Raw genomic sequence first — 26962 nt, 5'->3', positions numbered from 1 at the left:
ATTTCGAAAAATTTGCCAAAACAAAAAACATACAGACCTTTGAAATACATTTATCTATCTACAGGGTGAAAATGGCTGGAAAATTCGGAGGATTTTCCGAGTCTTATCAAAAATAGCTCTGAAAAATGAGTGTTTTTGTGATCTTTCACAATTATCTGGAAAAATAAAGCGATGACATAAACTTTTTTTTTCAAATAAACTTTACAATAGATACACAGATTACATTCGGACACATTTTTGGAAAACCTTTTCACGCTTTTCATAGAAAATCCACGAATTTCAAAAATTTCCACGAAATCGGTTATATGAAATTCGTTGATTTTCCATGAAAAGCGTGAAAAGGTTTTCCAAAAATGTGTCCGAATGTGATCCTTGTTGCCAGCATGAGGTTTTTTTTGAAAAAAAATTTCATTCCATCGAATTATTTTTTCAAATAATTGTGAAAAATTACAAAAAAAAGCTCATTTTTTCAGCGCTATTTTTGATAAGACTTGTAAAATCCTCCGAATTTTCCAGTCATTTTCACCCTGTAGATAGATAAAAGTATTTCACAGGTCTGTATGTTTTTGGTTTTGTCAAATTTTTCGAAATTTCCATCGAAAATTTCCTAAAACCACCCGCGCGCATGGTACTTGGACGATGGCCTTAAAGCGTTTGGTGAAATTGTGTTCATTCGATTTGAGAAATTTATGATAACAAGTGTTTATCTAACAGCGGTGTTGTGATAAAGTTAACCTTGTTTAAGATGTAAAAGATTTGGTGACAAATTAGAAAATGTTTATGAATGATCATCTCGTAATCTTTCAGGAAAGCGCGAAAATTTTTTGCTTCAAATTCGATCATTGATTTACTTCCAGCAGACTGTTTTGCTTACAGCTGTTTGATACCGATGATGATGTTCATGCATTAGCAATAAAACGCTTTTTGACATGAATTTAATTTATAAAAGTAACAGGAGCGAAGGGTTTCAAACACACAGAACGCACTGCGATGGAATGGCGCGTTTGAATTGCGTCGCAAAATTCCAATTCCCAGCGGTTGATGCACCCAAGCTCATTGACTAATATTATCGGTGCATAACTTTAGTTCAACCGTTTGAAGGCATCATCTTTCAATACTCATTTTTTTCACTTTCAATACTCATGTCTAAAACAAATAAAACCGATTTATTTTTCAACTAACAGAATTTTGTTTCAATAACAACACCAGTTATTTCAACTAAAATATTTGTTGAAATTGAAAGGTATGTGTCCTCACTAATTTACAGCATTTTTTTTTCAAACAGTTAAATTAGTTGTTTCAACCATCGTTTCTGCTAATCGAAAAACAAAAATGGCAGTTTAGTTAAAACAACAATCGATTAGTTGTACCAAATTTTAACCAATCGAATTCAGAAAATCAACTAATATTCTGGTTGAAATGGGATCGCGGGTGGTTCCGTGATATGAGAGTTTCGGATGCTTAGACAGTTTAATATGTTGGTGTTGATCGTAAAAGGTTCTGATCACATACGATCGATGTTATTGCAGTTTTTTTTGTGAATTTACCTGCGCGGTGGAAGAAAACTTCGCATACACTTTTGAGATTATTTTTTTATCCGATGTTTACAACTGTTGAATTTTTTTACCATCATTTATCTATACCAGAACTTAAACTCTGAACTAGGACTGGAATTGGGTTCAGGAACTAAGTTCGAAATCTGGGACAGGCTCAAAATTTGACTGCAAGATTCTGGTTCGGAATCCAAATTCCAGTACACCCAAATCTTCGTTTACGCACACTTTTCTTACCTTACCTCTTTTTACGTAACTCTTTTTATGAACCAAATCCCAAATAACGTGATCTTTTTTTACGAATAAAATTCCAAATAACGTAAACTTTTTTTTACGAACCTACTTGGTAAAAAGTGGTTTTGGCATACATCGAAAGCGATTTCCGGCTCATTTATATTCCATGGAAACTACTACAATATGGGGGTTTTTGGAACGGGTTTAAAGAGTAGATTCCGGAAAATGATGTTTGAGGTGGTTATGAAATTCAATACGGCGACTTCCGGTTTCTTGATATTCCTTTCCTTAAACCCCTTACAAAGTGGGTATTTTCGGAAAGAATTAGATTTCAAAACGATCACAAACATCTTTCTTTTTTGGTACCTGCATACAAAATCTGTTCTGAATATATCCATATTGTGAGTATTTTCAAACAATATCAATAGACCGGAAGTGTTCATCTTGGATTCAGAACGATCACAAACATCGTTTTTATGGCACCCCATCAAATCCTTTTCGAAAATACCCATACTGTAAGGATTTTCAAGGAATGTCAAAAAAACCGGAAGTCGCTATCTTGAATTTCAGAACCACCTCCTACACCGTTTTCCGACATCTGCTCATCAAAACCGTTCTGAAAATACCAATATTGTTTTCAAGAAATATCGTTAAACCGGAAGTCGCCATCTTGAATTTCAGAAGCACCTCAAACATTGTTTTCCGACATCTCATCAATCCCGTTCCGAAATCATCCACATTGTAAGGGTTTTCAAGGAATATCAAGAAACCAGAAGTCGCCATATTGAATTTCAGAACCACCTCAAACATCGTTTTTCGGCATCCACTCATCAATCCCGTTCCGGAAATACCCATATTGTAAGGGTTTTCCAGGTAAAAAACCGGAAGTCGCCATCTTGAATTACATCGTTTTTTTCACAAAACTTTTTTTACGAAGTAAACTCCAAATAACGCAAACTTTTTTTACGAGCCAAATCCCAAGTAACGTAAACTTTTTTTACGAACTACCTCTTTTTACGAACGCCCGTTTAGTTCATAAATGGAGGTTTCGGTGTACATGAATTTAGCTCTAGAATTATGAAACTGAAATCATCATCCTAAAAATTCTAGGACTGAAATCTGAGCTTGAATTCCGAACCTGAACCTGATTCAGTTTCAAAATCTGGCCCCACACGGAAAAACTAGCAATCGCAAAACAACTAAAATATTAGTGGATTTTTTCTGAATTTGTTTGGTTAAAATTTGGTACAACTAATCGATTGTTGTTTTAACTAAACTGTCATTTTTTATTTATCGTGCTGGTAGTTTAGCAATGACACTCAACAAAGACACGCACCACAAACGAGTAATGAAACGTTACAGTTGAGCAATAACATACATCCTAAGCGAAAAATGGAACGTTTCAATGAGGTGTCACTCGTGCAACTGAGCAATGACACAATCCCAACAATGTTATTCAATTATTTGAACTTAGGAGGCCTATTGCGAAAAATATATCTTACTGCTAGTCTCTTCGGGGGGCAGCTTATTGTTCACGGTTTGAACAACGAAATTTAGCCTAAGAAGCTACTTATAGCTTTATCACTAAACTCACAGATGATTATAATTCTAAAGTGGGAATTCACCTGCATGATTTTCACAGTGCATGAGGAATTTTTCCTCTACTTGCAGAATGGCTTGCGGGAAGAACTTTTTGGATTCCGTTTTCAAGAATGTTGCTGATTAGCCTAATGCTACAGATTCACTTTCAAGAAAATATAAATAGTATCACTTCACTTTAGCAACAAATTTTTAAGCGTTAAGCGTTTTTAATTACATTGACATGAACTATCCGAAAATAAATTACTCGCAGATTAAATAAAAAGATTTATACTCTTGGAATATCAGTTTAATACATGGAAAACTTGTTCTACTATTAACTCTGAAATTCTTCTGCATCTTTTCACTTACATGAAACTGCCACTACGTAACTGACATAAATGACTTTCATTTGCCATTGAAAATTTTCAATATGAAATGTTTCTGGTGAAATGAAGAGAAGTTTTGTTCTGCGTTTTGTTGTCTTCGTTCTCCGCCAAGTGACAGCATTTGAATACAGCAATTTCGTTTACCTGAATGGTTATGACAAAATCAACAGATATGCTACAACATTTTAGTTGAAACTACCAAAGCGTAAAACAACAATTACAATATTGTAATTTTGTAATTTTGTGATCTGCGAGTTCTCCGTGTACGAGCCATGAGAAAGATTCAGACAGTAGTAAGTGATTTAGCTTCACGGCAATGCACAATCACAAATGGTCGTCAAAAGGTGAGATAACTAAGTGCGCACAAGTTCCTATCTAGCCTCCCCGTTTGTGTATGCAACATGACAAAATTGTTTTCGCTGAATATTGACAAAATAATTGCCGAGGCTTGCACTGCCGAGTACTCATTTAATTTGGGGATCAAGATATATTTTTTTTCGTTTGAACATACCAAAAATATATACACTGAGGTCTTTTTTTATGCGACCTTTTTTTATGCCGTTTTTTTACGCGACTTTTTTATGCGAATTTTCAGAGTTATGCGGTTTTTTTATGCGAAGTTTCAGAGTTATGCGGTTTTTTTTTATGCGAATTTTCAGAGTTATGCGGTTTACCCTTCTGCGGTCTTTTTTTATGCGAAGTTTCAGAGTTATGCGGTTTTTTTTATGCGAAGTTTCAGAGTTATGCGGTTTTTTTATGCGAATTTTCAGAGTTATGCGGTTTACCCTTCTGCGGTCTTTTTTTATGCGAAGTTTCAGAGTTATGCGGTTTTTTTATGCGAAGTTTCAGAGTTATGCGGTTTACCCTTCTGCGGTCTTTTTTTATGCGAAGTTTCAGAGTTATGCGGTTTTTTTTATGCGAAGTTTCAGAGTTATGCGGTTTTTTTATGCGAATTTTCAGAGTTATGCGGTTTTTTATGCGGTACGTAAATTCGCATAAAAAAAGACTTCAGTGTATTACATTACTTATGTTTCGAAGGCGTGCAATTGTAAAATATGCAATTCGGACTAAACGCCGATTGTTAAATATGTTGGTCGACATTCTTCGACATATCCTATAATGGCTTCCCGACAGTAGAAACAGGATCCGGAAGAAACTTTTTGCAAATAATGAACAATAATTTGTAGCTATTAAACGCTATTCGCACTATTCTGGGACGATCGGGACGGGACCATCCGGGACTATCCGGGACGTTTTTTTCCTTCATGGTCCCGTCCCGGTCGTCTCGGAATAGTTTGAATAGGCTTTTACAATTACTGGATAGATCGTAGCTTGGCTTTTATACTTACTGGATAGATCCCAGGTTGGCGGTTCAATGCATAGGACGCTGGTCTTACAAGCCAGTTGTCGTATGTTCAAGCCCCGACCTGGAAGGATTATTAGTGTCAGTAGGATCCATAGTACTAGCCATGCAATGATTCTGTACGCTAAGAATCAATCGGCTGAGAAGTCTATTGAAACAGAAAGGCCAAATTCCTCAAAAGAAATGTAATGCCAAGACTTTGCTTATAGATCGTAGCTAATGACCACCGGAAATTTTCTATAAAATATTTCGTCAGTAAATAGCTGCGTAGTACCAAGCAAATATGAAATGTAAAACGTTAAAGACACATGTCTAGCCAAATTTCGACAAAAGCATTTGCTTATTACGGGATAATAGTTAATCACCGATGAGTTTAGCACTAGAAATATATTCTTTGCCGAAAAATCATTCAATCTACTGAACGAATTTCGGAAATTGATTACTAAGCCATGATTTGATTGATTACTAAGCAATCAGCAAAATTGTGTGTTTTTTCAATCTTTCTCGACATCTAACTTTTCCGAGCTCGAGAATTGGTTTAAGGTATGCAAACGGAAATCAATTGTACTGGCCATGCATCCGCAAATTACCAGAAAGATGATGAAAAATGTGTAGAAAGAGATGGAATTTATTTTGAATAAATAATTTTAACGGAAATTGGCAATTTTTCTGTATTGTTCCATTGGACATTTTTCTGCGTTATTCCATATTAATGCATTATTGAAGTAAAACTTGTAAAGTAAGTTATATTGAATCTACTTGTATTTTGATTGAGCCTACTATCGAAATATGTTGAGAAATTCAAAAGTTTTTACCACTTTCCAATGAAGTAAAAAATCACCAGAAGGAAATGCTTTTTTATATAAGAATATAATGAGAAAATCGCACAACGTTACCTCAAATAGGTCATAAATTTCAAACGAATGAAACAACTTCAAACCACATGATGCATTAAAACAACGAATAAATTTCCACCAACAAAAAAAAAAAAGAGCAAGGAAGAAATAATTAGATTCAATTTTAGTCTCTTTGTTCCCATGTTCCATCAGTAATTAAACACGCTAGTTGTTCTTCGATTTTCCGACGAAAAGCTAACTTTTTTCGTGTTATCTTTTTTGTTGTCAAGCAAAAAAAAAAGAAAGAAGAGGCGACACGAAATCATTCAGCGCCCGGTTGCTGCAACCAGCAATTAATTGCCAGAGTTGTTTGTTCTTGATTGCAACTTTCTTCTTTCGGGAACCACTTTCGTCTCATCATCTCCAACTCGAACTTAACTCGACTGTGCAAACAAACCCAGTACAGGTTCCGTTCCGTGATGGGAAGCAGAATGGGGTGGCGTTACGTTTTTTTTGTTGCAAGCTTCTGCTAATGAAAATGCGATGCAAGAAATTTAATTTTGTCGCAACTTTTTCGGATACCTTTCCTGTTCCGGGATCCAGTGGGACCAGTGTTGGGAACAGTGTAACCGAAAACCAGTGGGGAAATGACAAAACAAATCCAGAAAGCATAAATGTAAATAAATTAACTTTATCCTGCTTTACACTAGCTGTCTTTCAGACGCCCGTTAATCCATCCTATGAAAAACGGGGTAGCGTTTTTATCCCGGGCTTATACGGTTTGAAAGTTTGTTTTAATTTTGTTTAACCTAATTCACTACTGCTTTATTATTCCTTTTAATTTATCACGAGTGTTCATGGTGCAATCATTCTCTGGTAGTCCTAGTGCAATCCGTTGTAACTGTTTGTTATTTCAATGTTTTTTTTTTCGATCGTGTTGAGAACAAAAGAAAGGTACTTACAACATAACTCCATCATTTCAATTAGCATTCTCTCGATTGATTTAAACGTATTTAACATAATCGAAATATATGTTTCGGACCCACTAGAACCACCTCAGCGAGCATTCGAAAAAAAAACGGTCGTCCTTGTCTTCGTATTGCACAAGTTTTCTTCGGTAATCTTTAGCCTTCTCTTGATTGCTACAAGCTAATTTTCGCACCGCTTACCTTTCTCTCTCAATCAAATTTCGCTCAAACCGTACGGTATCATTTTTTCTGTTTGGTGGGCTGTGGGTTGGAAGAAGGTATTAGAGACTTTCACCGATTTCACTATGGAAACGATCGTTTTGCGACGGTCGAAGGTAGCTTTCCGAATAGACACTCTTCGCCCGGCAGTCGTACCGTAGGCTGGATCTCCGCACGTTGATGTCCAACGGAGACGTTTCCCGGCGCCACCAGGCACAGAACATGCAGTCCAAAGTGTTTTTGAATGCTTCCCGGAAGTCCCGGTTGAAGTATGCATAGATGAGCGGATTCAACGTCGAGTTGAAATATCCGACCCAGAAGACTAGAACAACCACGATGTCCGGATTCGGGCAGGAGTCGCAGAGCGACGTGATGATGTACCTAAAACAGAGTGGAACGTGAGTTATCTAATTTGATCTGCATTTGCATTTAGTAGGATATCAATAGGAACCATAGAAAAAACGGAAGCCAACAGAGGATGAATGTCCCCATGATGATCCCGAGCGTTCGTGCAGCCTTATGTTCTCGTTTCATTTTGATCAGATGTCGATCTTTGGTGGGCGTCTGCTCAGCGTCCACCTCGTGCATGGTCAGCGTTTTCGACGAACCGGATCCACTGAGCGCTTCTCCGTTCGTTCCACCACCACTGCCGCTACCGCCGCCACCCGTGTTGTGTTGGTGCATCAACATGGCAGTGCCTTGGCGCAGCGCCAACTGCTTTTCCTGCCGGTTGGCCTCGCGGAATATCTGGAAGTAGGTGAACACCATGATGGTGCAGGGGATGAAGAACGAGATGGAACTGGAAATGACAGCGTATGGCTTATTCACGATGAACAAACAGCTGTCCGGATTGTTGAGCACATCCTCTTTGTGTTTGTCCGTGGTGTACCAACCTGTGAATCGGAAACAAATTAATTAGCGAAGGAAATGGTTTTTTTGTGTGTATTCACTGGCTAGCTGGTAACAGTCAGTTATGCATGCATGCATCTTGAATCTTAGTATAGGAATAAAGGTTGTTTATAGAATCATCAAGACCATCGTCAGTTTACACGTTTAACCTAAAACCGTTGTCAGAGTCTGTCAAACCGAATGGAAAAAATTTCTGACACTAAGTAGGATGTGGGAAACGAGAAATGTGTTTACAGAAAATCAGAGGAAACATGTCAGAGATGAGTGAAATACAGGTTTTTAGCACAGTCTCTCAAGGTGAATAATTTCATGGTTCAAGATGTAGTATTTCCAATTGCGCCTGTCTACAAAAAGCTGCCGGATTGCCGGTCTTACAAAATTTATACCGAGCCACAGTACGACCGATGACTGCTAAACATTTATACCATTTCATTCGATTAACGTAAAGTCATTATTAAGACGTGTGAAGTTTCATAAATCACATCTAATACATGTTTACAAGACAAGGATGAAAGAATATACGGAGAGTACTCTTTAAAGCACGACTATTTTAAGGGGTGAGTAAGGGAGCTTAAGCAAATTTATTCAAACTTTTTTTTCATTATAAAACATCATTTCAAGAATATTTATTAAAATTTCCGTACATTGAGGGCTAAGGCTTCAGTGTGTTTTAGGGCGTTTTGAAGGGCTATTTTCACGCTTCAAATCTGATTTTCGCAGAAACGGTGACGAATATCAAAAAACCCAACTGACAATCTCTTAGAAAATCAGTTTAGATTATTCTGTGAAAATTCCAGAATGATTGTTCGACTTCAGCGGTCGGGAAAGTCTTTTTTGTGAAGGAAGAATTTCATAGCTGAAAACGGCTACTTTCAACTTGTTCATTGAATATCTCGCCTTCAAAAGCATGGATCAAAAATCTATCCTGACAATGTCTAGATAATTTAATTTAAATGCGGTTAGTGCACAAAAACATTTATGTTGTCGCGATGAAAATGAAGTGTAAGTTATTTTTGTGGAGGTAAGTCGATTTCTATGTCGGCGCCATTTTAGTTCCCTGGTAACGTAACGAAACATGAGAGAGAAATAAAATCGGCTCATCAAGGCTGCCAAACAAGCGACAGCTTTCTTGGATTTTGTGTGATGTAGTCAAACTTGTAACCGAAAATATCAAAACTTTCTTGGCCACCCGGCCACATCGAGAGTCATTTTGCACATTTGCGAGAGAGCATGGAGAGAAATGTAATACGCAAAGCGAGCCACGTGGTTTTACGCGACCTACTGGCCTAAGCCCTTAATATTGAAAAAAGGCGGTAACAGAGCATTCCCCAAAACCTCTTTCGGGAATCACGTTGCGCGGTGAACATGACAACTCGGCGTGGAATTATCTGAAATGAAAAAAATATCTTAAATTAACTTAAAGTACAAGTTATCTCTCCTCCCTCCGTTGTTCTCAAGTTATTATTTTGATTTTTTAACAATTCGTAACATATTTAAGCAAAAAACGCGCTCTTAAGCAAAATTTTCCGGGAATTTTAAGGTGAAAAATTACCATACCATGAAAATGGAAAAATTTTAAACCGTAGGGTGGAGGCATTTTGTACCATGAAAGTATGTTCCAAGTTTGAAAGGGATCGGTTCAGTAGATTTTGCAGGATCGTGTTCACGGACTTCGAAAAATTGGTTTTCAGAAAAACGCATTTAAAATTTTTGTTCTCCAAAAGTGAGCAATAAAATATTTTTGATAACTTACACTGAATCATAGATCGATATTTTCGAAATGTTAGACTTCAAGAAAATGTAAAAAAAAACGATTTTGCGAAACTGTTTATCCTTTTAATATAACAATGTGAACTATTTTGGGTTATGCTGATCTCTGAATACCGTTTCTGGAAGTACCATAAATAATGACAAACACTTTGAAACATTGTTAATTTCACAAAATTAATCAAGTTTATCGGATTTACAGATTTTGATGGTCGATAACCAAATAAACGTATTTCTGTTTTCCCAGTATTCGATTTTCGATCCCGGAAGATACCCGAAAATTTCATTTAGAACGCACTACTATTTCTCAAACATGACTACACTGATTGTCAAAAACTTCGAATCGAATGTAATGGTTTACAATCCCTCAAGTAAATTTAACTGACTTCGGCTACACCGATTTCTGAATTCCGGTGAAAATAGCGGGAATAGCTTAATCGATTTCACAAAGAAGGCCAACACGAATTTAAAACAAAAATTAAAGTTAGAAGACTCATGGTCCCATAAAAAAATTATGAATTTTATCCGATTCCGACTTCCGATTCTGGAATTACAGGGTGATGTAACTAGATTGAAACGATACATAAAAAACCTGTTTTAATCAATCTAGTGGTGTAATGTTACCTTTCTTATATTCCTCTACTATCATAAATATTACTGTAAAGTTCTAAAAATAACTGTTTAACTATCTCTGAGAAAATAGTCTGAGTTTCATTTTAAAGTATTTCAACACTATTTTCGGTACTTTCAGAATCAAAAATCGGTATCCAAATTAGGCCGTCTACTAACAATGACTAACGGTTGGAATAGTTTCGAGTCCAGTTAAGAAATCTTTTTATGTTTTTTGCTTCGCCGCTTAAAGTGGCGATACAAATTTTTTTCCATTTTGCACCTTGTGATTTCGAAACCAAAAGTTGCATCCGGACGAAATTCTAAAGCTTTGTATGGCCTTAGTTTACCCCACGTTTGTGTGTGTAAACATGTTGTGTTTTGTGGGGCGTCCAACATAGCTCTGGTTCTAACAAGTTCCAATTCTCACGCTTCCACGGGTCTTCCGATGTCAATTGACCGCCAGTTAAGGGTTTCGTACTTAACTGGTAGTGTAGCCTGGGCACTGTTGTCCTTTTGACATCAGCTAGAGTGAGGGGATGCGACCTACGGGGCCTGCCTAGGATGTGGTGGGGTTTGGCAGTGGGCTCTGTTAAACCTCTATAAAAAGCTGCCTGCGTCCGCAAGCAGGCCTCAAGAATGCGACTGTGTGCCGCTCGAAGCGCATTAGCCCAGTCCTGATGTGGTGTGGGACTCTAAACAAATCTGACGCCACTGACCGAGCGTCTGTTCATCAAGGAGGTGCGGCTCAAACAGCGTCTGTCCTGGTATCCAGCGGCTGAATAAGAAATGCTTTTCCCCGGAAGCTATATCTAAGACGGCAGCCCCGTCCCGGAGGATAGGGAACCTTGGGCCAACGACCTACTGTTCCCGAAACTTAAACTTTGTTCGAGAAACCGATAATGAAAGATTACGGACTGATTTAACGGCAACGACATTTAGCATTAAACAACGGACACGAATAGGAATGGAACGTTTTAACCCTAGCCCAGCGGGGTTAAACTGGCACAACTTGCCAACGAGGCGCGTCGAATGAAACTTGAGATCCTAGGACTCAGTGAAGTCCGTTGGCCGAACTTTGGAGAACACAGAATACTATCGAGACAAATTCTGCTATACTCTGGCCTACGAGGTGAACACGCTCCCCGGCACCGTGAAGTTGGCTTCCTACTGAGCGCCCAGGTACACTCTGCGCTTATGAAGTGCCGTAGATAGAACCGTAGATAGAATTCCGAAGGGCGACATCATAATCTGTATAGGCGACTTCAACGCGAAGATCGGATCCGATAACTCGAACTATGAGCGCATTATGGTGCGCCATGGTCTCGGAGAAATTAGCGAACACGGAGAGCTGTTTGCAGAATTCTGTGGCAATAACGACATGGTGATCGGAGGATCGCTCTTCCCCCATCGACCGGTTCACAAGGTCACGTGGGTTTCCCGTGACGGCTTTACCGAAAATCAAATTGACCACATCTGCATCAGCCGAAAGTGGAAACGGAGCCTTTTTGATGTGCGGAGCAAACGTAGTGCCGATATCGCGTCTAACCACCACCTCATCATCGGCGAAATACGCCTGCGTGTTGCGCGTATTCGTCGACAAGAGGAGAGGGTTGGACGGCGGTTTAACACACGCCGACTGGATGATACCACAGTGAAAAGGTCCTTCACTGTGTAACTACAAACTCGTGCTGCAGACATTCCGGGAGGTGGCAGCGTGGAAGACCAATGGACTGCCATCAAGAATGCCTTCATCGTCACCAGCGAGAATAATCTGGGTGAACTGCGCACCCAGAGAAAGCAATGGATCACTGATGAGACCTGGACGAAAATAGAGGAGCGAAGAGGAGCCAAAGCCGCAATACAGCGATCCAAAACCCGAGGAGCTATATATTCGGCCCGTCAACGATACTTGGCTCTGGAGAAGGAAGTAAAACGCTCATGTAGACGGGACAAGCGAGCGTGGGCGGACTCCCTCGCCTACGAAGGAGAGAAGGCCGCTGCAACCGGGGATACTCGTCTCCTCTACGATATCTCACGACGCCTAAGTGGGGCGAAGATTAATGCGAGAATGCCTGTGAAAGATGCGATTGGTCAACTGCTAACCGATCCAACTGATCAACTGAACAACGCTGGTTCGAGCACTTCGAACAACTTTTCCAAGTGCCAGCCAGGCCACCATCACCTCGGCATGACCCAACTAGGGTCAGGCGTATCACACGCGTGAATACCGAGGCTCCGTCATTGCTGGAGATACAAACGGCCATTCAAAGCATGAAATCGAACAAAGCCCCAGGGATCGATCGCATGTCAGCCGAGATGCTCAAAGCAGACCCCATGGCATCCGCTCAACTGTTGCACAATTTATTTCGTAATATCTGGGACACCGCAACTTTTCCGGTCAACTGGATGCAGATTATCTTAGTGAAGGTGCCCAAAAAGGGCGACCTGACTAGATGCGATAATTGGCGAGGCATTATGTGGCTGTGTACCGTTCTAAAAGTTCTATGCACAGTGATCCTATCCCGGATCCAGGAGAAGATCGATGCGACTCTCCGACGACAGCAGGCTGGATTCCGTGCCGGAAGATATTGTCACGCTCCGTATCATCCTGGAGCAAATCAATGAATGCCAAGAGTCCCTTTATTTGGTTTTCATTGACTACAAAAAAGCGTTCGACCGTCTCAATCACGAAAATATGTGGGACGCCCTGAGACGCAAGGGAGTTCCTGAGAAAATCATCGTCCTCATCGAAGCGCAGTACGAGGCCGCAGGTACGAGTACGAGGCCTGGTTCTGCATAGCGGGGTCTTGTCTGAACCCATCCGGGTCGTAGCTGGCGTGAGGCAAGGATGTATCCTATCACCGCTACTGTTCCTCATCGTAATCGACGAGATCCTGGTAGGTGCGATTGACCGTGAACCAAACCGTGGGCTGCTATGACATCCCATAACTGTGGAGCACCTGAACGACCTCGAATTGGTTGATGACGTTGCACTCCTAGCTCAACGGCGCTCTGACATGCAGAGCAAGCTTGACGACCTTGCCGAACGCTCCTCATCGGCAGGCTTAGCAATCAATATCAACAAAACCAAATCGTTGAATGTGAACACGGTGACCCCTTCCACCTTTACAGTAGCAGGGCAATCAGTGGAGAATGTTGAAAGCTTTCAATATCTTGGCAGCCAAATGGTGTCAGACGGCTGCCTTTGCGAGTTTAAGAAACATCTGGAAAAACAGGCAGATAAGTGAACGCACCAAAATCCGAATTTTTAACTGTAATGTGAAATCTGTGCTGCTATACGCTAGTGAAACATGGTGTGTATCAGTGGAGAACACTCAACGGCTGCAGGTGTTCATCAATAGGTGCCTGCGGAACATAATTCGAGCCTGGTGGCCCCATAACAGGATCTCAAACACCGAGCTTCATCGCCGGTGCCACCAGAAGCCGATAGCAACTGAAATTCGGGAACGAAAGTGGGGCTGGGTCGGTCACACCTTACGTAGGAGCGGAAACGAAATCTGCAGACAAGCATTAGACTGGAACCCAGCAGGACATCGCAGCAGAGGCAGACCCAGAGGCTCATAGCGCCGTAGCCTCTTCTAAAGAAATAAAAGAAGTCGACCGAAATCTAACCTGGCAACAGGTTAAGGCGATGGTGGGCAATCGCCCAGGATGGAGATCTTTCATGTCGGCCCTTTGCACCACTCGGGGTGCGCAAGAGCCTTAAGTAAGTTAAGTAAGTTTTGAGCCAATATTAGCTTTAATTTAAATAAAGATTTGTGAAAATCGGTTCAAGCATCACTGAGAAATAGAAGTAAGTAATTACGAACTAACAAGTTCTGTAATTTAGAAGAATTTATAAGTCAGTTTTATGGAATTTGTACCTGTTTTGCCATCGTTCGTGAAAAAATACTCATAAAATTGATGATTTTCCATATATCGCGCTCTAGTTCCGAAACCAAAAGTTGGATCTGGATGAAATGTTCTATAAATTTTTAAACAACTTCAATACCTTTCATTGGAGTGTATTTGATTTGTCAATACTGATATTTTAATTGTCAAGTACCTGAATAATGTATCTGGACATTTATTCATCATTTGAGTCGTGGTTCAAATGCAATTATGTGTTCTTACAGTTACTCTTATATGAACAGGAGATTAACTTAGCGAAATTTAAAAAAAACTACTGTCTGGAAACTGTTCGTATATCAACCAATATGTACCGATGGTTTCACTTTTCAGACTCAGTTTATAAGATAGCTATTAATTCATGGTGTAGATATAGTAGAGTTTTTTAAAGTTCCCATTGATCTATCGGAAGAGGCTTAAGAGTCCCTTAAATAAATTGATGAAACGATTTTGACATGATCATACTCGTAAAACATCGAGGATTGTAACAAATTACGATCTCATTCACCCGCTCCTAATCGTTTCAGATCCACTAGTTACCTCTTTACGAGTAACTTTCCGTAAAACCCACGAAGATTTTTATTATGTGATGATGTGTACACTTTCAGTATTCAGTGTCATGTTTCCATCTAACGCACGTTGGTGCAGTCGAAAATAAGATAAATTAATAAAGTTATTACATTATAGAATCGGCATATAAAAATATGTGTTTTCTGTTATTTCCTCGAGGTTCGGTTAAAGACTTCTTTACGTTTCGTCATAGATTCGTCAATGCATAACAGTTTATATTAAAACTACTATGCCACCTAGCACCTTTATATTCTTTACAATTATTCCAAAAAAAGCATGCCTGAAATCGTCTCCCGTTTTTCTTGGGCAAAATAAAACAGTGCCTGAACGACATATTGAATAATAATGATCAAATCATTATAGTCAGGGTCCCGGCTCATTGCTCCATTCCAGGAAATGAAATATCCGATATTTTAGCTAAATGTGGTGCTATTGAGGGTAAAACATATGAGCGACCGATTGCTTTCAACGAATTCTATAGTGCGGCACACCAAAGAAATCTTGTCAGCTGGCAAGCTACTGGGGATGGAAATGATATGGGTCGGTGGATGCACTCAATTATTCCTAAAATATCGAAACTTCTTTAACATTTCATTAAGTCCATTGGAGTTCTAATTTAATAATTGACCCTTTTAGTACTTAGTTCCGACTCCAACTGCGTCCATTAGTTGAATCAATGTCTAAATTTTACTAGAAATGGTGTACTGTACATACTCGAAATAGTTTATGAAATTCTCTACAAAATGTGAAAAAAACAGCTTATTTCATAACTTATAGCAGTTAACCGTTTGATTAAAATAATATTCTTTAGCAGATTTAGTAATAAATGACGAAATACTTAATATATTATTTAAAAATTAGAGGAATATGTTTTATTAAATTCAAATTGTTGAGACTATATTAGAATTATATTAGGATAAGAATTATATGAGAAAGTGTTGGTACGGCGAAGTAAAACTTATATAAACTGCCGAAAAAATAAACGTGTCATAAGAAAAAAAGCATGCCTGCAAAAATAACACGCTTTAAAAAATATAAAATCGGAACCCTCCAACATGTCCAAAACATGTATCAAAATCGAAAGTGTGAAAAAATATGTTTCAAAATTTTGAACTGAACTGCCAGAAAAATTTGCTTGGTGCAAACTTAAACAGTTTAACTTGAACCACTAAGCAGCCGTAAAATTAATGCTACTTGCCAAACAAACTTCTTTTTGGAATCGTAGTGCCACTAACGTGCCGAGCGAAAACGTTGTTACTGGCCGATTCAGGTATGGTCATTTAGGGGTTATCTTATGTTTGCGCTTAGGTCACATAACAGTTTTTACTTCTCTTTACGTTTCGCCTTAGACTCGTCAGTGCAGAGGAGTTCATGATATCAATATTTTTTATAAATATTGACTAGAATTTATTTACAACTAACCAACTTCATCACGTTGCAAATAGTTCTGCTCTGAGATGCAAGTAAACCCCATTGCAGGATAGTAAATAACATTACATAATTAATTAAGCAACTGTCATTTCGTTCGACAAAAATGCAATGATGATGATGTGAAAATTTCAAATCCATAGGGAATACGACGAACGATTGTTTAGCTTTCCCTTTTCGTGTCATTTCATATCTGAGGGAAACAGACCCTCAATTCAATGTTCTATGAGAATGTTTGTTTGTTTTGGTTATGCCGGATCAGGCCTTGTAGTGAATAACCTGTTTCAGGACGAGAAAAAAAAATTAAAATTGCTTGCTATGTTTCGTTCCGAGGCTTTCACCTCTCGTTCCACTTTGTATAATCGTGACTGACGAACCCTGAATTTTTTGTGATTTAATTAGCAAACGACACCCCCCCAAAAAAAAGCTCGAACCGCAGTGCCAATGAAAATCAAAACTTCTTCTAGTCATGCAATGTCACCATGCCGTGTGTCGTCGTTTCTTTCGTCGAACAACCTAGAACGGGAATAACCCTACCCAACCCAACTTCTTTATAGTTTCGACGGTAAAGGTAAAGCACAGGTTGCGTGTCCCCCGTACGAAACCATCTCATATTCTCAAGGCCGGGTAAACATCAACATAAAAGCACCGAGCTTTGGCGTCTGCGACCAGGGACTACTACTCAAATAAGGTAACGTGGGGGAAGCGGGTCACAGCGAGCGACAGGACACACAACCTTTGACTGAAAGCGTAAATGTCGATGAGAACTACTGGATGGCCGGTGGAAGGACGGTGCTGGACTGTTGGTGGAGCCACCGGACCGAACCCCAGGATTCATTTGTACTAAGATGATCGTAAACAGCGAAATACGACGACGACGACAAGTTCGACAACAGAGGAATGTAAAATTCACAACTGTCGTTCAGTGCTACAAACTGTGCCATACGATTAGCAGATGGCAGATGCAGGTATGTTAAATAAGGGGTTTGGAAAATTAATGCCTCTCTAGGGAGCAATTCAACAGCGGGGTGTGTGTGTTTTCCCTCAAACGATGATTAAATTGTGAATCTCGTTCAGTAGCGCGTTTTTTTTGCTCTTACGTTTGACCAGTTCGTGGGCCATATTTAATTTGTTAATGCATTTTGGGAGATAGATTAAAATTTGACTGGGAGTAATTGCTTTTTTTTTGTGATATCTGATTTTTATTCATTTTTTGTCAGTTTGCTGCTTCGACTGCGTATGTTAAAGCTCGTGATTATATTGGAATAATATAATAATAAGTCAGGTAAAAGTCAGGATCACAAAACACATGAATCATGATTCTAGAAAATGGTAAGTTCGGGCGGTTGTCAAGTATCCAGAAAATCGATCACAATGGTCAGGGAGTAAGCATGATACAATTTATCGTCGTTTCGAGAGAGCGTGTCGAATGCAACGGTTGAGCTGCATGGTATCAGACCAGAATACAATCGACACAAAGCAATAATTGGAATATATTACCTAGTCAGTTTTCATTGATCGGAACACCACGAAAGTTGTTGTTTTACAGTAACCTACCAGTAGGTTCTGACAGTCTAACGTGCAAGTTTCATAAAATATGATTCCGGAGCTTGAAAATTTACATTTTCATCAAGACTTATATTATTTCTCTGTTTGAGTTTAGTATGGTAGTGGTCTGGCCCACTAGTAGCCCCTGAATATATTATTTATAGCTTCTCAGAACTTCAGGACTTCATAAGGAGGCAGCGTTGTTAAACTACATGGTTTGGATGAGTTTGGTTTCTCATAAGAACTCGATTATTGCCAGACGATAGGTCTAACTTAATCGATGGAGACCCGGGAAGGCTGTGTACTATCTCCCAATATCAGAGTAAGTTTAGTTGGCCACTCGATTAGGTATATTGCTAAGGGCATCTACCGACAGTATAGTATACTTAGTAAGTGATTCCGGAAGAAAAAGCGCCACCGTAAAAACGATACACGGAAGTTCTAAAAGAAGGCAAAATAGGGTAACAGAGGTATTTTGGCCACTTCATATATTTTGGCCCACCAAACAAACTTTATCGATTTTATCGGATTTTATCGATGTTAAGTAGCCGATGTTGCATAAATTTGAAGCTAATCACATTAAATTACCCATTGCGGAAGGGGTTTTCAAAGATATTACAACATTTGGTGGATGTTTATTCAAAGTGGGCCAAAATAAAATCAATCCTAAAGTGGGCCAAAATACCTTCGTTACCCTACATGTGCCACTGAAAGAAAAGTGTAAAGACCACTGCACAGTTGTCCGAAATGGGAAATTAGTGTGACAAAAATATTTTCACTATTAAATATTAGTTTTTTGTAGTTGGGGTCTTCACAAAAGTTGCTTGTAATCAAATGGCGCTTCTTTGTATGAAAGTGTTACTAGGGTGGTCCTCATTTAAATTGAAATCTGAAATCTAACTTTTTTAATTGAACTCAAAAATGATTTTGTTGTACAAAAAAGTTGTAGGAAATTTTATTTTGAGCAACTTTGCTGAAAAAAGCACCTCTCTAGCTTTTCATTTGATCGAGTTTATTATACTATTATTCTGCTGAAGGAAGTATGTTGATACGTTAAGGCGTTTAAGAGTTATGCAATGTTTTTTAAGTTTTTTAAAAGTATTTTTGAAACTATTTTGAAAAAGTTTAAAAAATAACCCCCTCCCAATTTTCCCTACTTTTATTCGGGAAAATTGATGTAACTCGATCAAATGAAAAGCTAGATGCCAGGCGCTTTTTTCAGCAAAGTTGCTCAAAATAAAATTTCCTACAACTTTATTGTACAACAAAATCATTTTTGAGTTCAATTAAGAAAGTTAGATTTCAGATTTCAATCTAAATGAGGACCACCCTAGTATCACTTTCATAAAAAGAAGTACCATTTGATTACAAACAACTTTTGTGATGACACCAACTACAAAAATAATATTTAATAGTGAAAATATTATGGTCACGCTAATTTCCCGTTTCGGACCATAGGGCACTGACACAATCACACAAACGAATGTGTGGTGATCGGCAGATGGAAGCAGTACTACGATGAGCATCCGAATGGCGAAACACAAGATACAGAGAACGACGGAAGAATCACACTTTGTTAACAATAGATTTCTAGCATCAGATAGATCCATCGCAGATAAGTAAGAAGATCGGTAAGCTGAGGAACAAAAAAAAAACGCGGACAATTACCGCGCAATCACATCGCTGAACACCGCACAGTGGTCCAAAACTGGAAAAAAAGACGTTTAAAAGTCTGTACTGACTTTCACTGATTTTTAAGAGCTAACGTATCTTCGAAGAAGTTTTACAAGATTATATTACGCTTTTTTTGAAAGTGGTACCTTAATTTTTGTTAAGGGGGTAGTACCAATTTCGAAATTTTGTCGTGAATACGACTTACTTTACTATGAGGCGCCTTTTCAAAATTTACCCTCTGAGAGAGTGATAAGTTTTTGATCGTGAATATCTCCTGTTGTATCTAATGAATCAACATAATTCTTGCTACATGTCATCAGAAATATGATCACAATTTTCACAATGATCTGTAGAAGGATTTATATAATCTAACTACCAATAGAATCGAAAATTTTCAACTATTGAAAAACCTGTTTTATTTAACTCATGACAGCACCAGCCAATCAGAACGCGAGACGTCTGCATCTATACAAGAGCATCCATATAAAAGTTCAGTGGTTCATTTTTCCTACCATTTGCTGAGCAACTGTTCCCGTGTGATACTTTCGGATTAAGAACCAGAGTGTTTGACTGTTTTTCCAATAATGAATGTGTATTTTTATTTCTACTTATCTCTAGCCGTACAATTATTCTTACCGTAACTTATCGTTTCCTACCGGACGTACCTGGAGCGGGAGAAATCGGAAAAATCATAGAGAGGGAGAGAATGTCATGCTAATGGAGAAGGACTGATAAAAACGTTCACAGCTGTGGCCCAGCTGTGATGTCATAGATTTGGTTATCGACCTCCGCTTTATGCAGGGCAAGCAATCACGAAATGCAAATTAATTTAACTTCCATCTTGATGAATCTTGTGCCTGCGCGGTGGACTTAGGTCGAGGTAAATGCGATACGCGCATTTCTGTAAGGTTTATGACCGGGATATCCAAATACGTGGAAATGTCGTATTTGGTTTGGGATTGAATGTAAACTGTACTTAGAATGGATCATGCTAGGATGGGATAATTTGTTATATTACACCCGAAACAAGACACACGAGAGCAACATCGAGGACCTGTCGTCTCACTGTTTCCTGATCTGAGTGCACGAGACACCGTCAGCACAATGACACCGAAAATCGATAGAAAGGCAGCCAAAAAGTCCAGCAAGGCCCATTGCCGAAACAAGACACACACGAGAACCATCTCAGATCTCAATATTTCCTACCAAAAGATTCATCAAGATGGAAGTTAAATTAATTTGCACCGCCACTAACACATTCAATTACGAACGGCAATGCGAAAGCGAAAGTGATGATTTTGAACACATATTTATACTAGCATACAATTATGCCGTGCGAAACAGAGTTGCCACAGATCAATATGTATTTTTGTCGTGATTACTTTAGTATGCGACCGAAAACAAAAATAAACAAATTGTTAGAACAATTACTTCCACTTGATTTGCGCAGTCTACTTTCCAGGCGTATCAGAACTGGTTAAACTTAAAGCAATCCCAAATATTTCTTTATCACAATGATGTGGTCGTCCTGAAAAGGACGGGGATGGCCAGCTGCAGATGGCGAGGGATGATTTTCGTTTTCTTGTTGTCACGGGCAGCATTACCGGCCAATTCCAACACTTCGGCAGCCAAGTACTTCATCACTGCCGCCAGATAGACCGGTGCACCGCTCTGCGTAGTTTCCCTTCCGGAGCAGACGATGGATTTTGCCAACTGGGAACTGCAGACCAGCACGGTTCGAGTGGGACTTTGCCTTGCCCTTAACTGTTCCTCCTGTGTGCGTGTTTCTGCGTAAAAATTCCTGTTATGTTATGCTGTTAACAGCTCGACAGCCAATTCAGTATTACTGGCTGCCGCTCTACTAACTCTCTCTTTTATATCGTTTCACTGTTTCCCGTTCTGCGATATTTTAACAAAGGGGAAGTCCGTCCACCGCTACCACTAGCAGGTATAAAATGAAATGTGATGTGAGAAATAGAGTCATTTAAGTTAAAGCAGAAACTCTGAACGTACGAGACACCGTCAGCACGATGGCACCGAAAAGATGACAGATTTGTACCGTCACTAACACATTCAAGTACGAACGGCAATGCGAAAGCGAATGTTGATCACATCTTTATACTAGTATGGGGTCGTGTGAAAATATGCCATGCGAAACAGGGTTGCCATATATACAGGTTAATCTGTATTATTATTATTATTACTATCATTATTATTATTATTAGAATGACTCTTGCATACCGAAGATCGTCGATACATTTCAGACCAGGCCATTGCAATTGTCTCGTATTGAAATTTCGATAAGAATCGGATATCTTCGAACTTCATAGCTTCAATAAATATAAACTACAAATTTGTCGTACCTAGCCATATAGGAGCAAATTAAAAAGGAATTGTTTCAAGTTTGGAATATATAGTTGTAGAATAGTAGCTGTTTAATGTAACTAATCTGTACTTTAATGTAGGTGCATCGCTTCAAACTCTATTAGTGAGAAAGAGGAAAGCTTGCACAATTCATACAATCAACTAACTTATATTCGGAAAAGTGATGGGAGCGTCGTATTCACGACATCCAGTTGTGTCTCTGACATTACCCACCCGCCTTTTTGTTTTCATTTGAAGTATTTTTGCTGAAGATAATAATGTAAACATAATTTTTCTGAGATATCTTCACTTTATTTAGAAACAGTTTTTTTGATTTTATCTACGTAGAATCTACCTCTATTACCTAAGTATCTACTACAAAGTGCGCATAAATACGCATAAACAAGCTCATGCTTGCACGCGCAGCTCAAGCAAATTGTTGTGATTATTATTTTGTTTACTTTTTGACAATTAACAATCTTAGAAAAAATCTAAGTGAAATTCGAAACAATTTTTTAGGCCTTTTCAAAGTTAGTTTTAAATATTGAAAATCCGAAAAATTATCAAAAGTTCAACACATATTAAAAAATGGAAAAATGTGAAAGCTCTCACTATTTCCTACCGCTCTGTAATTTTTGGTGCTAAACTGTGATCAATTTTAAAAATCTATGATCGAATTCCGAATCTGTGTAGATCTGTGATTATTTTCAGAAATCTGTGAGAATCTGTGTCATTTTTGAAATCCGTGCAAAAGGTTGAAAATCTGTGAAACACAGATTAATCTGTGAACCTGGCATCCCTGCTTACCAGTGCGGTGAACTGGTGAGCTGCGGTTCTTTTAAAAAGAGCTGGGAGCTACCAGCGCACTTTAAAGATTCGATTCACTGGAATAGCTCAGTAACGAATTGCCCATCTCTACGCTCACTGCAAAAGTGAGTTACAGAAACAGCAGACGCGTGTCGCCCTCTGTTTCTTAACTATTAGAAAGCTAGTTTTAAGGGGGTTGTCATAATTCAATAACTAAAACTAACTTTGAAAAGGCCTAAAAAAAGTTCCAGTTTCTAAGAGTTGAACTTAAATTTTTTTATGGTATTGAGCATATCTTTTCCTATAAATTTTGTAAAAATCAGCTGCATAAAGTTGCATATTGTGCTTCGGTGTAAGGTTTTGTCAAAGGTAAAAAAGACATAAAATGATGTATAACTTTGCCAGGAAACAACAAACCCATGCACTATCTTCAACAAAAGAATCGAATTTTTTTATTTTCTTCAACTATTCCAAACAAAGTATGCATAAAAAAATAACTCGAAACAAGTTATGAATAAAAAACTGATTTTAGGGGGGTTGCCATGAAAACGCTTTGTGTATCCGAAACGGTGCGACCTAGACTTTTGGTATATTTGACAAAGTAAATTATTTTTAATAGTTCTTAAACCTTGAAGCAGAAAAAAAATTTCTATCTTTTCAGAAGAAAAGTTAAGGAAATATTTTTTGTCAAAGTAGGTCATGAACAATTTGGGATAGAATCAAATTACCCGGTATATATTTGTAAACAATTTCTTCAAAGCAACTATATGCATTAAAAGAACGGTTTGGCAGCTACTGATTTATGTCCACGTTTTTATTGATTCGAACCACTGTGCGCCGCCTACAAGGTACTTTCCCGAATCCCTTGCCGACGTCTGGCACCACACGGAACCACCCGCGATCCCATTTCAACCAGAATATTAGTTGATTTTCTGAATTCGATTGGTTAAAATTTGGTACAACTAATCGATTGTTGTTTTAACTAAACTGTCATATTGTTTTTCGATTAGCAGAAACACTGGTTGAAACAACTAATTTAACTGTTTGGAAAAAAATGCTGTCAATTAGTGAGGACACATACCTTTCAATTTCAACAAATATTTTAGTTGAAATAACTTATGTTGTTATTGAAACAAAATTCTGTTAGTTGATAAATATATCGGTTTTATTTGTTTTAGACATTGCAAATAGTTGGAATAAATTGTCATTACGAAATCAGAACTGATCTGATCTCTAAGTGATTTTGATTTTTGTATGATCATGATCATGTCAAGTCGAGATCAGTAAAGATCTAAATTTAAAAAAAATACTTCTGATTCGATCGGAAATGATTGATGTAGAAAATCGTTTTTAATCAGCAAAAGTGCCCAGAGGGGCGAGTGCGAAATTATTAAATTTACCTAAAATGAGTATTGGAAGATGATGCCTTCAAACGGTTGAACTAAAGTTATGCACTGATAATTTTAGTCAATTTATATGAGCTTAAGTGCATCAACCGCTGGGAATTGGAATTTTGCGACGGCAATTCAAACGCGCCATTCAATCGCAGCGCGTTCTGTGTGTTTGAAACCCTTCGCTCCTGTTACTTTTATAAATTAAATTCATGTCAAAAAGCGTTTTATTGGTAATGCATGAACATCATCATCGGTATCAAACAGCTGGAAGTAAAACAGTCTGCTGGAAGTAAATCAATGATCGAATTTGAAGCATAAAATTTTTGCGCATACCTGAGAGATAACGAGATGATCATTCATTTACATTTTATGATTTGTCCCCAAATCTTTTCCATCTTAAACAAGGTTAACTTTATCACAACACCGCTGTTAGATAAACACTTGTTTTATTAATACCGTTTTCGTTTTTGAACCTAGACGCGGGCGAGTCTGACTCCGAGTAAAACGAACACGTGGTACGCGCACTAAACAACAACTCATGAAAAAAAGAAAAAATAAACAAACTTGCATGGATGCGTGGTGCGACCCGAGAAAATTTTCAGAGCGAAACTACGCGATTGGAGTCCGATCTAGAGCGACCTCAGGTTGCTGAAACAATCATATCAAACGTTGTTTTGGCGACTCTGGGTCAGCTTTCGGGCTGCTCTGATCAATAAACGAAAACGGTATAAATTTCTCAAATCGAATGAACACAATTTCACCATTATATTTTTCAACTACTTGAATATATGCAAATCAAAAACCATATTGGTTGAATCAAAAAGAAATTAGTTGAATCAACTATCGCAAAAATCAAAAACTGCGATATCGCAATTTTATGATCGAAGGGTTCTCCGTGCAATAGCTTAGGAATTCGTAGTACTGTACAAAACGGGATTCACCGGGATCCGTGCCAATACGGATCACATATTCGCGATAAGACATAGACTATTCATTGACTTCAAAGCGGCATAGTATACGTACAATCGATCGAGAGCAGCTATGGCAGATTATGCATGAATACTGTTTTCCGAATAAACTGACGCGTTTGGTCAAAGCAACGATGGATGGAGTGAGGTACCCAGGTAGCAAACATTGTTCTTGTATTGTATTTCTTAACTCTTCTCGCAACGATTGTGAAATTGGAAATACGCACTTTGTTTGTATGATGTGCAACAAGTTTATTGTTTGATATGCTTTACTGCACTAATATTTGTTATGAGAAAACCGGAAATAAATCTGTTCAAATGAACATAGTGTACAGTCAGTGAATAAAACCGAGGTAGAACACAATTCTTACAGGTTTTTGAGTTGGTTTCACAAGCAGTAATATGAATGATTTTCACATTTGCTACAAAAACACGTGAAATCACTTGTCTAACATATCCAAAATAAATTAACCGTTCTGTAGCAATCGTGAAACATGCCAGTTTTAACATGTTTTAATTGCTACTTGGGTATTACGTCGGAATTTATAGGACGCTCTCAAGCTCCTTTCGAATCTCGGAGAGAGCTACTCTCTTGTCTCTTGTTCAATATTGCTTTGGGAAGTGTGATTCGAGAATCAACACCAGTGGTACGATCTTCTGAAAGTCCGTACAGTTTTTGGCTTTACTGACGAAGTTGATATTTTGCCACATATCTTAGAGATGATGATGGAAACATACATCGGACTGAAAGTGTATGTCCATATGTAACATTTTTGTGCACTCACTTTTCTCAGAGATGGGTGAACAAATTTTCACAAATCAGATTCAAATGAGAGGTTCTAAAATGCCATCTAAAATTCCTGAATTTCATATTGACCCGACTTCAGGTTCCTCATTCAGTTACTCATTCAGTTTGCTCAGAGATTGTGTGATCGATTACAAATGAATGGTCTTGTGGTTCCATACAAAACTTTTGAATTTCATCAGGATCCGACTTTTGGTTCCGGAATTACAGGGTGAAGACGGATAAAAAATTTATACCGCCGTTTAAGGTCTGAGAACTAGAGATAGGCAAAACAGTTCATTTATAGAACTAGTTATCCTGCGCCGTTCATTCGTTTTTCGGAAATTTAGAAAGTTTCTACAAAAAACCGTACGAGAGCAAATAATTATATTTCGTGGGTAGCCAATTCAGTAATTTTTTCACATGTATCTAAAGTAGCAATCGTTCACATTTGTTCATTTTTTCAGAGATCGCTAATATATACAATTTCAACTGTATTCTTAGAAACTACAACCATTTAAAGAATACAGTTATTAATACACTTTCTTATAGAATTCAAGCGAAATTCAAGCGAATAAAATGGCGGACGCATTGAAACTGACTTTGTTTTTTACAGAAATATATAAGACTTGATCTTATTATTGCATCCAAACTAAATTATGAAGACTTTATCACTGTAGATGTATGATATAAGCATTGACAGTTTTCAAAAGTTCTTCAGTTGAAATAATACAATACGAGCGGTAAGCTAAATAAATCATTCTACGAATTTCAAAGATAATTCTCAACTAAATTCAAAAAACCTGTTTTAATCCACCTTAGTGGTGTAATGATGCCTTTCTCATATCAATCATACTATCATATATAATACTATGGTATTCTTCAAAATAATTTTCTTCGATTCTTAAAAGAATAACCGAAATCGGTTTGTTTGACCGTCTACTGATAAAAACTATCAATTGGAAAAGATTTGAGGTCGATTTAGAATTTTTTTTAAGGTTTTTCCCCATTTTAAGTGATGGTATACAATTTTTAACACACTTTACGCATGGAATTACGCATGAGACCACAGGACCTTTCATTTGAAC

General features: G+C 38.2%; 1 protein-coding gene across 2 annotated transcripts in view; it reads right to left on the bottom strand.

Moving 5' to 3' along the window:
• Positions 1–299: 299 nt before the first annotated feature.
• Positions 300–26962, bottom strand: part of LOC131440364 (octopamine receptor beta-2R) — a 318582-nt gene continuing 291919 nt past the window's right edge. The window contains exons 7-9 of one of the 2 annotated variants that reach the window (XM_058611616.1): positions 7592–8033; positions 7297–7521; positions 300–7182 (exon numbers count right to left, since the gene is read on the bottom strand). In XM_058611616.1, coding sequence (XP_058467599.1) covers positions 7119–7182; positions 7297–7521; positions 7592–8033 — 731 coding nt within the window. In that variant the 3' untranslated portion in view covers positions 300–7118. Of the gene's footprint in view, positions 7522–7591; positions 8034–26962 lie in introns of both variants that reach the window. The other variant, XM_058611615.1, reaches the window with a different exon arrangement.

The sequence above is a fragment of the Malaya genurostris genome, chromosome 1 (assembly GCF_030247185.1).
Source record: "Malaya genurostris strain Urasoe2022 chromosome 1, Malgen_1.1, whole genome shotgun sequence".
Classification (NCBI taxonomy): domain Eukaryota; kingdom Metazoa; phylum Arthropoda; class Insecta; order Diptera; family Culicidae; genus Malaya; species Malaya genurostris.
This window is presented reverse-complemented; position numbering and strand designations above follow the sequence as displayed.